Consider the following 13127-nt stretch of genomic DNA (forward strand, 5'->3'; position numbering starts at 1 on the left):
TGGACTAGCTCATCTGATCCAGTCTGTCGGGAAGAGCTGGGCAGGAAATGAGTTTTCTTTCCCTGAAAATACAGATTTGTGTGTGTGTGTGTGTGTGTGTGTTTTGCTAAAAACTTTCTTCACATTTTTCCATGTTTTCATTGAGAAACTGGAACCCAGAAAACAGAGGTTTGTTTTTGGTTTGTTTTGAGCCACCAAAATCTGAAATTTTGATCAAATGTTTAATGTTTTTGGGAGCTGGCTGAAATTTCTGTTTTCAGTTGCTCAAAGCTGGAAAGTGTTCAGGTTTGGGGGTTTCCGTTTTCTGATGAAAACCTGAAAATGTTAATTAAAAATGGTCATTTTCTGCAGAAATCCCCATGAGAGAGACAAGCTTACACAGCGCTCTTTTGCAGGTCTGTGTAAGCTTGAAAGCTCATCTCTCACCAACCGAAGCTGGTCAAATAAAAAGAGATGGCCCTCCCCTACCTTGTGTCTCTAATATCATGGCTGCAACCACACTGCATATAACATTGTGGTAGGCATTTAGTATCAACACTGATAATGTTTGTGAGGTGGTTACTTGTGCTCACGAGGCAGGGGGAAATCTGCTTCTCCGGTGTAGCTGGTTATATACCTTAACTAGTTTTCAACCTTGCTTATTTTGTAGGTTTCTCGTGTGCGAATATTTTTCTGGCATAATACACTTCCCAGTGGGAAGCTTTGAAGTCTTACACACAAATGGACATCCAGTGGATTTGTGCTGTCACCACAATCCTAGCATGGTTCTGCACGGGTTCCTCAGGACACCAGACATCAGGTAAATCAAGGAGCGTTCATGATTACGCTATTGTCTAATGCTTGCTTCAGTTTAAATAATGTGCAGAAATTTACCACTCTGTTTATAGAGCATAGGGCTAGAAGGGACCGCAAGGGCTGTCTAGTCTACTCCCCGCCAAGATGCAGAATATGCTATGTCTAAAACAGTATGAGGATGATTCCTAAGTCTTAGCTTTTCATGGCTTTGACCCTGCAAATGGGCAGATCCCTGTCAAAGAGTTTATGCGCACGGATCCAATTGCAGGACTGGGCAAACATACTACTGGGCTTAATGGGAGCTTTGCAATGAACTTCAATGGAAGCAGGAAGGGGCATCCAGTGCTGATGTACAATAAATCTATTACACATTGGTGCAATGTCTAAACACACCTTGGGTGTCCGAGAAAAATACTCCCCAATATTTCCCAGTGAAGCCGAATGTAGCAGGTTAATCTCGTGGATGGGTCTAACTTACAACCTGAAGGGGACTGACAATAAAATTGTTTCTTCTCATAATGAATGTTTGCTATCAAAATGCAGTGCGTGTTTCCAATGATAAAAGTCCACCTTTAGCCAAAGAGAGGAACTGAAACGCATCTGTTCCCCTCTCAAAGATAAATACCTTCCGGTGATTGAGCCACATGGCTTGGGGACTCAGACTTGCAGTCCTCTTCCATGTGAAACTTCCATGGGGCCAGATTCACCAGAGCTGGCCCAGGGAGGTGTAAATTACCCCTGGGCACCAGGAAGGAGTCCCTGAGCATGAGGACATGTGGTGGCACCATTACCTGCTCTGCTTCAGGGTGTCCATCAAACGGTGCTAGCTCAGAGAGGCTCAGTCAGCAGAGGCTGCCTCGTAGCCCAGCTAAGGCACAGCACGATGGAGTCTTTTCCTTCGTATCCATCAGCAGCATGCGGCAAACAATTCAAGGCAATTACCTCTGTGCAACCTGGCTGACAGCAAGAGGGCTGCCCAGAAGTCTGCAAGGCATCATTTGACTGCAGGAGATTGCACAAGTGTAACCAAAGCTCTTGATTTGGACCTAGGATTACTGGTGCTGGAAAGAGCCCAGCATAACTCTCGGACCCCAGAGCTCTGCTCAGCCTGAGTGTACAGGGCTAGCAGCTGGGACAGGGTACGGAATCTGGTTACTTGTGAACTGAGCACACCTAATACAGAAAATAAAGCTCTTAATTCATTGATGCCTTTCTAATTTTACTTCCAGTTCCTTTTATCCTATTGCTGTGAACGGCACCGTAAATATGGCAGTCTGAGTTCCTCGCTCACAGGTTAGGCTGCACCGTCTAAACAGTGCAGTTCACCCTCACAAATTTTCCTCAGAGCTGTACAAACTGAGAAATATGGGGCCTGAAGCATGAAGGCTGGAGGCTTAAAGTTTGTGGTGGTGTTTGGGGTCTTGGTTAGAATAAACCAATCCTCTCTGAGCCGTTATCCTGCAAAGACTTCTGGGAGCACTTGGAAGTCTGATTTATGAAGTCATCTTCCATTGCAAGAGATTCCTGGAGCCAGCTCTCCTAAGGCTCCATGAAAAGTGAATAGAAAGAGTGTGTGGATGTTGGATGAGAGTCCAAGAAGAAGACACAAAGGGCCTGGAGTCCTGCAATTCCCCTAATGGCGTAGCCACTACAGCAATCTTTAAAACACTACAATGAAAACCAGCAGTCAGTCCAGGTGACTATGAATAAATTATGTCCTGTAACTGAATCTCTACAAACCCCAATTACCCAAATTGTAATCCTAGGTCTCAAGATAGTGTGTATAGAAAAAAAAATCTTAGATGTGAAATTGATTCTGGATTGATCTAGTAAAGATAAATGGTCTCAGAAATCTTAATGAAAGAGAATGGCATTCTTAATAAAAAGCTGAGGAACTGGGAAATATATTTTTTAAAAAACATGAAATGTGTCTTCAAGGCACTCTGGTTTGTTATGGTACAGCAGTGATTGTAATGTAGGACATTTTTTCTCACATTATTTTAATAAAAACCAGACTGAAAATAAGAATAGAAGTACTTCTGTATGATGGAAGGTGCCCAAAATAAGAATTGATTTTGGTTTGCATTCTAGTCTGCCCAGGTGAGTAGGGCTTCCCCTGCCCCCACCAGGGTTCCACGGAGATCTAATACGCTGAAGAGAATATTTAAGGAGAGAGGGGCTAGTTGTCTCTGATATTGGTTAGCTACTATATGTTCTCCCAAAAGAGAAAATGATTTGATCTGACATCCTATGGTTTTACTCGATCTGCATGGCGTGTTTGCAGTGTCATCTGAAATCACCCACACTGGTTGATATTAGGGTTTAAAAGTGAGCACAGGAGGGGACTCGAGGGGGTGAAGCAGAGCTGTGATCTTGCATAAAACCATGCAAAAGCTGGCCGGGGGTGGGGCAGCGGGAGGCAGGGATGATTTTACATCAAAATTGTTTCCCTGGCTGTGCACATATGTGCTTGGAGGAGGCTGAGTCAGCCTGGACACGTGAGAAACGTGACATTTTTCACAGGAACAGATTTAGGAACATAGAATCATAGAATATAAGGGTTGGAAGGGACCCCAGAAGGTCATCTAGTCCAACCCCCTGCTCGAAGCAGGATCAATTCCTGGTGCCGTGTCCAAGTTACAATTACGTGTGTAAAGCCTTGCCATTTCAGGGGCTCCAGCATTCTTAACAACCTACCCTAAACTGTTGAGTCTTGCTTTTGAACAAGGTTAAAACACTTTTTGAACTGAGTCCAAGTAATTTGTGCTTAATCCTGGAGGCAGAGGCAGCTTTACGCTGATACCGTAACCTTGGTGCAAAGCATTTTGAGCTTCTGTGGCTAAAAGGGAATTTTCTGGGCAAAATCATAGTTTGAAATACCTGGATTTTTTAAATTTCTCTAAAACAACTTTTTATCCAACTGCTTTTTCTGTTTCAGTCGAACCTCCCCGCAATCTTCAGATAATTGACCCTGGACTTTTAGGCCATCTCTGTATAGAATGGCAGCCTCCACCTTCCCTGCTAACCCTCGATCAGTGTACAATAAAATATAAATTAAAATACCGTAGCACTGGCGATGCAGACTGGAAGGTAAGATCAAGCCTAGCTTGGTGTATAGTATTTTGCGACTGCTTCCCCTTTGTTTCATCTGTTGATTACACCTTTTTAAAGTGAATGCTTTGAAGTTGTAAAATAATTAGAGCAACTTCCTTTGACAAGGCCAAACGATCAACCAAAAAGATGAACAATATCGAAACGTAGGTCTGGGATTAGGATGGAAATATTTTACAGCTTAACAGCAACCGCCAAAACCTTTGGGACTGATTAAGGGCCTGCTTCTACAAACACTTCCGACTGGTTGTAGTGCTTATTGCCAAGAGTAATTTCATAGTATTCAGTGCACTAGTAGTCAGTCTCTGCAGAACTGGGAGCCTGTAAAGTGCCTACGATCTTTTGGGATGAAAAGCGCTTTATAAATGTGAGATTACGTTTGATTCTGTCTCATAACATTCTAACATTTCTTGTACCCCCGATGGTATTTTTTTATTACTATTTACATTTATCTCTGAGAGATGGTTTGAACCGAAATCATCCATAAAATAAAATTGCCGATCTTATCTCATTAAAATGTAGCAAGGAGGGAACAGATATGCTTACTGCAAGGAGGATTGTTGAAATACTTGTCAGTGGGCTGGCAGATAAGGCTCCCACGTGGGTAAACATGTCATGGGGCTAGAGGAACAGATACCCAATGCTACAATTGCTCACTGTCAGATATTTAGAAGTGCCAAAAAAAAACCAGGCAATTTTGTGTTGGACACACTTCTCTGTAGGGCCATTTGCAAAACCCACGGAAGACAAGGGGAGTCTTTCCAGTGATCTCAGTGGGCTCCTAGAGAACAGGTCAAGTCAAGGTGAAAGGATAGAAATTGGAATATCACAGTTGCAGCCAATAGCCTGCAACTAGCCACGCTACCACTGCTGGACAGTTTCGTCAGCACTGGGCACACTCTGTCATGCTGCCTTTAGCTCTAGGCCACAGACTTGTCTGGCTGACTGTTCAGATGATGAAAGTCCTAAAGCAGGGAAGAGCTCTATTAACCAATCCCCATTGCTAGGAGGAATTTAATAAGTCATGAAAGGGGAAATGTGCTGTAAAGTGTGTGTCTGGGTTTCTTCACTTTGGTTGGGGGAAGTCAAACCTTTAGTGACACAGGAACGTCTGGGTGTGCTGATTTTTCTAAGATTATTTTAGCAGTAGCTCAACAAAACAAAACCCCAAAGAAATCTTTACAGGAAAAAGTCAGAATTTTCTAAATTTGCAAGGATGATGAAGAAGAAATAAAGAGACAGACTAGAAGAGGAGAAGCAGACTCAGATGAAGCAGCAAAAGTATCTTGTAAAATGCAGATCAGGGAGAAAGACACAGATAACATCATGTGAAATACCCAGTGTCCTGCCAAAAGTTTTGACTGGGACAGGGCTTATTAATTAACTTACTCTGCTGGCAGCCCAGAGTACACAGATGAAATGAAAGATGAAGTCACAAAACCGGAGCTTGTGTCCACAGGCAGGGGTGGCAGGTTTGTAGAAATTTTGGTGGTGCCCAGAAACCATGCCCCCCCAAACTCTGCCCCTCACCTGCCCAAGGCTCTGGGAGGGAGTTTGGGTGGGGGAGGAGGTCTGGGGTGCAGGCCCTAGGCTGGGGAATGGGATTGGGGTGCAGGCTCTGGGAGGGAGTTTGGGGATGGGAAGGGGTGCAGGGGTGAGGGTCGTGGGGTGTGGCTGCAGATGAGGGGTTTGGGGTGTGGGAGGGGCTCAGGGTGAGAGGAGGAGTGTGGGGGGTCAGGGCTCTGTCTGGGGCTGGGGGGTTTGGGGGCTTAGAGAGGCTCAGGGCTGGGGCAGAGGGTTGGGGTGTGGGGGGATGAGGGCTCTGGCTGGGGCTGGGGGGTTTGGGGTGTGGGAGGGGCTCAGGGTTGGGGCAGAGGGTTGGGTGTGGGGGGATGAGGGCTCTGGCTGGTGCTGGAGATGAGGGGTTTGTGGTGTTGGAGGGGCTCAGGCCTGGGGCAGAGGGTTGGGGTGTGGGGGGATGAGGGCTCTGGCTGGGGCTGGAGATGAGGGTTTTGGGGTGTGGGAGGGGCTCAGGGCTGGGGCAGAGGGTTGAGGGTGTGTGTGTGGGGGGGTGAAAGCTCTGGCTGGGGGTGTGGGCTCTGGGGTGGGGCAGGCCTGGGGATGAGTTTGGGGTGCAGGCAGGCTGCTCCGGGGCAGGGGCCAGAGAGGAGGACTCCCCCCATGCCTTTCCCTGCCAGCAGCAGCGAGCTCTGGGGGAGGAGCCCCCCTTTCCCGCCCCCCCAGCAGCACACTCCCCCCCACCACTGTCACTGCACGTGTCCTAGGGCCCCTCTCAGGCCCAGGAATCTCCCTCCCCTCCCCTGTGGTGGGTGCCGGGGGGAGCTGCGTGCGCCTCCTCCCCTGCTGTTGTCCCTGACCGTAGCCTCACTGGGGTGAGGGAGGGGGCTGCCCCTTGCCCAGTGTGGGGCAGGAGCGGTGACTGTGGGCGGGGGGTCCCCTGTGCAGGTGGAGGGTCCCGCCGGACACCCTGCTCCAAATATGGGTGGAGCTGGGCCCCTGGGCTCTGAATGTTGCTGGTGCCCGGGCACCAGGTGGGAATATAGCTCACCGCCTGTGCCCACAGGGAGCAGCTTGTGTAAAAGGCTGTGTGAGCGTCAGAGCCCCCAGGGCAGTGCGATTAGTCAGAGGCTGGTCAGAAGCACAGAGCTCAAAAGTCTGCCTTGAATATTCTTGGACTACTGGCGAGAAGTGCAAGCACAAGGGCTGTGTGCACCCGCTGCAGTGATGCAGGTGGGACAGGAATCGGGTTCTGCTCTTTCTCTTCTTTTTCTTCAGATAAATCCCATTTCTTGCTCTTTAATTTTAATCCTTCTCAATTTCTTTTTCTTTATTGTTTTTTAAATTGAAGCTGCTGTTTGTTTGTTTTCCAGTTACTAGGTGATGTACAATTTTTTTTCAAGTTCAGGAAAAATATTAAATGCTCACACAAATTGTACAAGTCCCAGATTTGATGGGACTAATTCCTAGCAAACCGTGCTGCTAAGGAATTAACTAGCTCCATCTCCCTGACTTGGGGAGATTGGTTGCACTTTGCCACATGAAGGATCAGTTAAAAGGGAAGGCAGATTTGCGCAGCTCATCTCCCTTCTGCTGGTAGGTCCTTCTAATCTGTGCTGGCACATTCTATAGCATCTCTGTTAAACTTTGCAGGCTGCAAAGGGATACCTGCCCTTGAGCCCCCTGCCGCCTCTTTAAAATGGTCCCTTGTTGTAGTGAGAGACCCATACAAACGAGAAACTAACCGATTCAGGGGCAACATACACTGGTAGTGTTAAGGAAGAATCTTTACTTCTGGGCAGGTTGTTCCAGAACTGTCTTTTTGGGAGTTTTTGCACCTTCCCCTGTAATATCTGGTGCTGGCTACTGTTTGAGATAGGACACGGGAATAGTTGGATCCTGGGATTAGATTGGATGAATTTCAGTGTTTCATTACAGTGCCTTGAAGGATATCCATCCCCATAGAGGGAAGTGCAGAGGACTGAAATGGCGGGTGCTGGATAAGCATTGGACAGTGTAAATTTGATAGGAATGTAAAAGATCTGTATTGTGTTCACAGGCAACATTGTGTGTGTGTATAAACCTATGGTGTACATATAATATAGTACAGTGTAGAGAGCAAGCACACATGGCAAACTTTGCAGCCAATATACACACCAAAAGTTTATTACAGTGTTGTCTGTCTTACACCAGGTTGTTTTTACTAAGAAGTTAAAATATGGCGTTGGATTTGATCTCAGCAAGAGAACTGAAGCAAAGGTCCAGACTCTGCTGGAAGGACGTTGTACGAATGAATCTGAAGTGAAGAGTGACTGGACTCACGCTACCTTCCAGCTTCCTTCACAAGGTTAGGAGCAGGCTGCCATTCCCCACGTGACCTTTCCAGGCCTTATACCTTCCTGGAAAAATGTGTTGACCTGACTGAAAGGTTCTGCAACCAAGTTATTGCTGCCCCAGTATGTCTCCATCGTCTGACGGGCATTAGGCGTAGCAGAGCCTGTCAGGCTGCTAGATGCAAAAAATGTTCTTTGCCAGGTTATGCCAATTTTTTGCTTAGCAAATTGTTATTGTTATTTGAGGGTTGTGGACTTAGGGTCTGTCTACACTGCAGTTAGACACCCGCGGCTGGCCCGTGCCAGCTGGCTCGGTGCTCTTGGGACTGTTTCATTGCAGTGCAGACTTTTGGGCTTGGGCTGCAGCCCAAGATCTGGGATCCTCCCACCTCACAGTGTCCCAGAGCCCAGGCTACAGCCCGAGCACAAAAATCTACACAGCAGTTAAATGGCCCCTGAGCCTGAGTCAGCTGGCACAGGCCAGCCGTGGGTTTTTAATCACAGTGTAGACACATCCTTAAACGCCTGTTGTCCCATGCCCGAGCCGTGACAGCAGCTCTCTGGCTTAACCTCCCTGCTCACGTATGCTTGGACACATGCCTCTGCAGTCCCTGGATGGAAGAACTCCAGCTCGATCTCCCCCGTGCCCCCATCAGTGATCACCAGTATTGTCTCGCCTGCATGCTGCCTTTCCCCTCCGGCTCTCAAAACCCTTTGCAAAGTATTGCAGAGCAGTGAAGTGAGTTGTCTGAGAATGCGCATCAAGTCATAGACCAGAGACTGGCCCTCCTGCCATGTAACCCTGCCTCCCTTAGCTGAAATCTGCTCAATTGCTCAGACAAGTCACCTCTGAATAATTAAGCCTTCACCTTTCCATTGCAAATAAATAAATGTAAATTGGGTTTGATATGCAAAGGGTCACTTAAAATGAAGTATTTACCAAGGTAGCGAATCCCTTTGGCATGATCACTATCAAATTATCTTGATTGTTCTGTTTACACGAGTTGTCATGATTGCTCAGAGAAATCAAATGGGTTGGCAAGGTTATTTCTCAGCTCAGCCCAAATGGGGCCTTTCAAATAATAGTCATTATTTCCTTTTATTTTAACAGGCGATCTGGAGTCACAGATCCGAGACCTCCACTGTGTCTATTACGATTGGGAGCACCTGACGTGCACTTGGCAGCTGGGCCGGCTAGCTCCTCCTGGGGCACGTTATGAGTTTTATTATTGGTACGTACCAGCTTGGCAGGGAAGCATTTGGGTGCCAGGTGAGGCGTCTCACAGGGCAAACAGCACGTTAGAATCACACAAAGAAACAGCCATCGCAATTCTGTTTTTGTTGCTGGTGTCCCCATTACATGACATTACATAGGTAAATGCCACACACAGATGTTAGCACCTAGACATGGGGAACAAAGCATGAACCCTGAAAGCCAAGGTTTGGGGCTCCTGAAAACAGCCTTTGTATCAAATTATTCTAGCAGAGATGTGCCCAAACCAAAAGCCTAGGTTGGAACCCCCCAAACTCTGGATCTGGAGCTTGCGGCTTGGAGCCCTATCTCTAAACTTGTCCGTACCAAGCCCCAGGTCTCAATGGCCCTGGGAAAGTTTGGGTTTGGGTCTGGAATCTGGGACTCTCAAAATCATTATTATTGTCCTTCAGTTAGCACTGAATATTGTAGTAGGGAAGAATTCATAGGCTGCTGTCTGGGATTCTGAGACATCCCCCAGGGTACAATCTGGACTGATAGACGGCTGTGTCCCCTCACTTCTCCAGCCCCCACCAGCAAACTCCCTGTCCCAGACTTTTCCTCAGAAATGTGCGTCTTGTACTGCCCAGCCGCCTCCCGGATGATACGAGCTCATATAAGGTCTGTCATTTATTAATAGAAAATGATATGCACAAATCTTGTTCTCCCAAATGGCATTTCCCAAACATTTCAATCCGAACTCTCACTAGTTTAGATAAAACAATAACGCAAATTTATTAACTACAAAAAGATTTTAAGTGATTACAAATAATGAGGTGTAAAAGTCAGAATTGGTTACAAGAAAATAAAAGGTAAAATAAATTAACATTTAACTTAACAAGCTAAATGAATTCAAAGCAAAGGTTTCTCTCACCACATGCTTTCGCAGTCTTACTGGATGGAATCCTACCAGTCAGGACCCCTCCCCCAGTTCAGCATTCATTTCCTTGTCCGTCAGGTGGTGGTGATGCCATGGCAGAGAGAAAGGGAGGCGTATTTTGGGACCTCTGTTCCTCTTTCTGATCGTTGTCTTTTTCTTTGAAAATTATCTCCAGCTGAGGTTCAGGAGACAGAAAATATGTGGGGACCAGAACCTCCTGCTGTTTCTTTGCCAAAAATGTAAATTTCTTGCTCATGCCCTCTTTCCTGCCGAAGAATGGCCACTTAACCAGGTGATAGACTATTTGATTTTGTTGACACTTGGCTGAGACATCAGTTTGTCTTTTGTCTTTGAGGAACTGATATGTGCCTGCTATTCTAAACATGGAACATGTCTCATTAATGTTATTCAGTAAAATCTTATACCTTTACATACAAAGTTGCCACACACATTTTACCAGGACAATAACGATCAGCAAGTTGAGTTCTCAAACAATACCTCACAAAGCATATTTTGTACAAAATCCATCATAGCCTTGTAGAAAGGATGAACATAGGGCTACAGACTGCCACAGATTCACAGTTGCACTAAACAAATGGCTTAAAAAAGGTTAAACTTTTCAAGATTCAAAATTGACTGGAGAGGGGCCCCTTCTGACTGCCTTCAGGGTAACCTGGGACAGCTCTTAAAGCACAAGATCACTTCCTCCCATAGAAGAGGGCAGTAGCAGAACAGCGTAGGTGGGGTTTACCCTCCCCCACTCTGCAGAATGGTTAGTGGTTTAGCTGTAGGACCAGGGACATTGGGGGATTCACTGCACCCAAGTCATCCTTGGGAGAGCCATGCCTATGTCAGCCATTCCCCTGGACTCATCTGTCGAGAGGTTACACAGCATGGAGAAAAGGAGTACTTGTGGCACCTTAGAGACTAACCAATTTATTTGAGCATGAGCTTTCGTGAGCTACAGCTCACTTCATCAGATGTTTACCGTGGAAACTGCCTGGAGAGGCTCTGCAGCATGGAGAGGCTCTGCAGAGATGCTAATGGCTCCTACAGCAGAGTTTGGGTTGGGGGGGGGAATGTACCTCAGTCTGGGCATGTCCCTTCTACACCACCCAGAGCGCCACTCCCTGTGGTCTGCAGAGCCCTTTCCTCACCTAGCCCCAGGGCCAGGCTATTCACCATGAAAAGAACTGCACGCACAGCCCGTGCCCATCTGCACACAGATCCAAAGGGGCGAGCTCCCCCGTGTTAGTCTGTAAATACAGCCTCCTCTTTGCCTCCTGGTGAGGGTCCCCTTTCTTCACATGGGTGGTGCTTTCTGCACCAAGTGTGTGTATTTTGCATGTGTTTTGCACCTTGGAGCCCCTGCCTTTCCCATCAGAACTAAAGCATGTCCGCCACGCATTTCTGCTATCCATAAAGTCAAGTAAATCTGAATTTTGTGGGAATTGGCTTGCGTTCACCAGTCCTAATGAGCAGCCTAGTCTGAAGGTTAATGTTTCTAGGCTTTTATCTTCTTTTGCACCCCGGCCACTCTAGGTCCCTGAATGTGTACCCCACAAAAGTTAGGGGGCTGTTAAAGTGTAGTGGTGCATTAATTCATGCATTTTCCAGCCATTTCTTCTGTCTAGTTAATCCTATTGGCCTGCTGCAAGGTGCCACCTAGGGTTCTTTTCTTTAGGAAAGACAAAGTTGGACTTTTGGACCAAAGTGAATTAACAACGCACTGTCACATTTGTTATAAGTAATGCAAAAGTGAATTATTGGTATCTATCCAGTTGTTGGTTTCCACATGCTTTTAGCAATTTTGCCAACTACTATCAAAACTGTTTAGAAGTTGTGTTAGTAACAATAATGCCGAAGATCTGTTTGAAAAACGTGACTGTGAATTGGAACACCTAATCACAGGAACAAACGCCTGGAGCTGGAATGCCTTCCCATTGACATGGCCACTGCACCAAGGTCATTCAAATTGCAGGAGTTTGTTTGTTTATTAAAGTGAAGAGAGGGACCTTTCCTGGATAATATACGCTGCACAGGGACACTCACTGGGCTTTGAACAGAATGGCTAAATTCAGCCCTCCGGCAAACTTCGCGGAAGGACTCCAAGCAAGCAGGAAGTTGGGGTACCAGCCCTGCCCTAGCAGAAATGGACCCACTAGTGGAATGTCCAGGATCTGGGCAAGGAAGAAGGGTTCCCTCCCCTGAGCGTGGGATGTTAAGGACCATACTGGAGCTCAGTGTTAGGAAGTACTGGAGAAGGTGCATCTAGATGGGCGCCCCAGAGGTGCAATACCTGCTGAGCCTATAATGCTTCTAGCTGGAGGGCGGGGAGGGGTATGTGCCAGTGGCCCACAGTGTGCAAAGTCAGCTCTCCGGCCAGCACAGCCACCAACCAGTATGCAGAGGGGTCCCTACCGTGCCCTTATACAGCCCCCTCCCCGCTGGGAATGTACATGCTGCTGGCAGCGCTGGCCAGCCCCCCGCAGTGCAAGCAGCCAAGTGAGCATGGCCTCTTGGGCAGGTGAGCTGGAGAGCCCCTGGCGTGAGCCCACAGCTGAGTGCGTGGGCCTGCTTTGGCCCTGGCTGGAGGAATGTTCCCGGCACAGATGAGGGGAGGGATTCCCGATGCTGCACGAAGCTGTGATTTGCTTGGGAAACGTAACCGTGCAGATACTTACTGTGACCGAGAACAAGGTACCCCCGGCTGCCGGGTCAAGGCACCACTTCCTCCCCGAGAGCTCCTGGCTCTGGTGTTGTGTACACCATGTTTCAGTGTGTCCTGTGCTTCCTCTGGAGGAGCTGGTCTCAGGGGATAAGAGGCCTCGTTTGGAGTACTGTGTCCAGTTTTGGGCCCCACACTACAAGAAGGATGTGGAAAAATTGGAGAGAGTCCAGCGAAGGGCAACAAAAATGATGAGGGGTCTGGAACACATGAGTTATGAGGAGAGGCTGAGGGAACTGGGATTGTTTAGTCTACGGAAGAGAAGAATGAGGGGGGATTTGATAGCTGCTTTCAACTACCTGAAAGGTGGATCCAAAGAGGATGGATCTAGACTATTCTCAGTGGTGGAAGAGGACAGGACAAGGAGTAACGGTCTCAAGTTGCAGTGGGGGAGATTTAGGTTGGATATTAGGAAAAACTTTTTCACTAGGAGGGTGGTGAAACACTGGAATGCGTTACCTAGGGAGGTGGTAGAATCTCCTCCCTTAGAAGTTTTTAAGGTCAGGCTTG

General features: G+C 47.3%; 1 protein-coding gene across 3 annotated transcripts in view; it reads left to right on the forward strand.

The window, feature by feature from the left end:
* IL13RA2 (interleukin 13 receptor subunit alpha 2) overlaps window positions 1-13127 on the forward strand; it is a 31279-nt gene that overhangs the window by 4169 nt on the left and 13983 nt on the right. For all 3 annotated transcript variants that reach the window (XM_048864029.2, XM_075132601.1, XM_075132600.1), the window contains 4 exons: window positions 650-799; window positions 3734-3885; window positions 7618-7771; window positions 8869-8989. In XM_048864029.2, the coding sequence (XP_048719986.2) occupies window positions 721-799; window positions 3734-3885; window positions 7618-7771; window positions 8869-8989 (506 nt within the window). In that variant the 5' untranslated portion in view covers window positions 650-720. The remainder of the gene's footprint in view (window positions 1-649; window positions 800-3733; window positions 3886-7617; window positions 7772-8868; window positions 8990-13127) is intronic.

This window comes from Caretta caretta, chromosome 9 (genome assembly GCF_965140235.1).
Source record: "Caretta caretta isolate rCarCar2 chromosome 9, rCarCar1.hap1, whole genome shotgun sequence".
Classification (NCBI taxonomy): Eukaryota; Metazoa; Chordata; order Testudines; family Cheloniidae; genus Caretta; species Caretta caretta.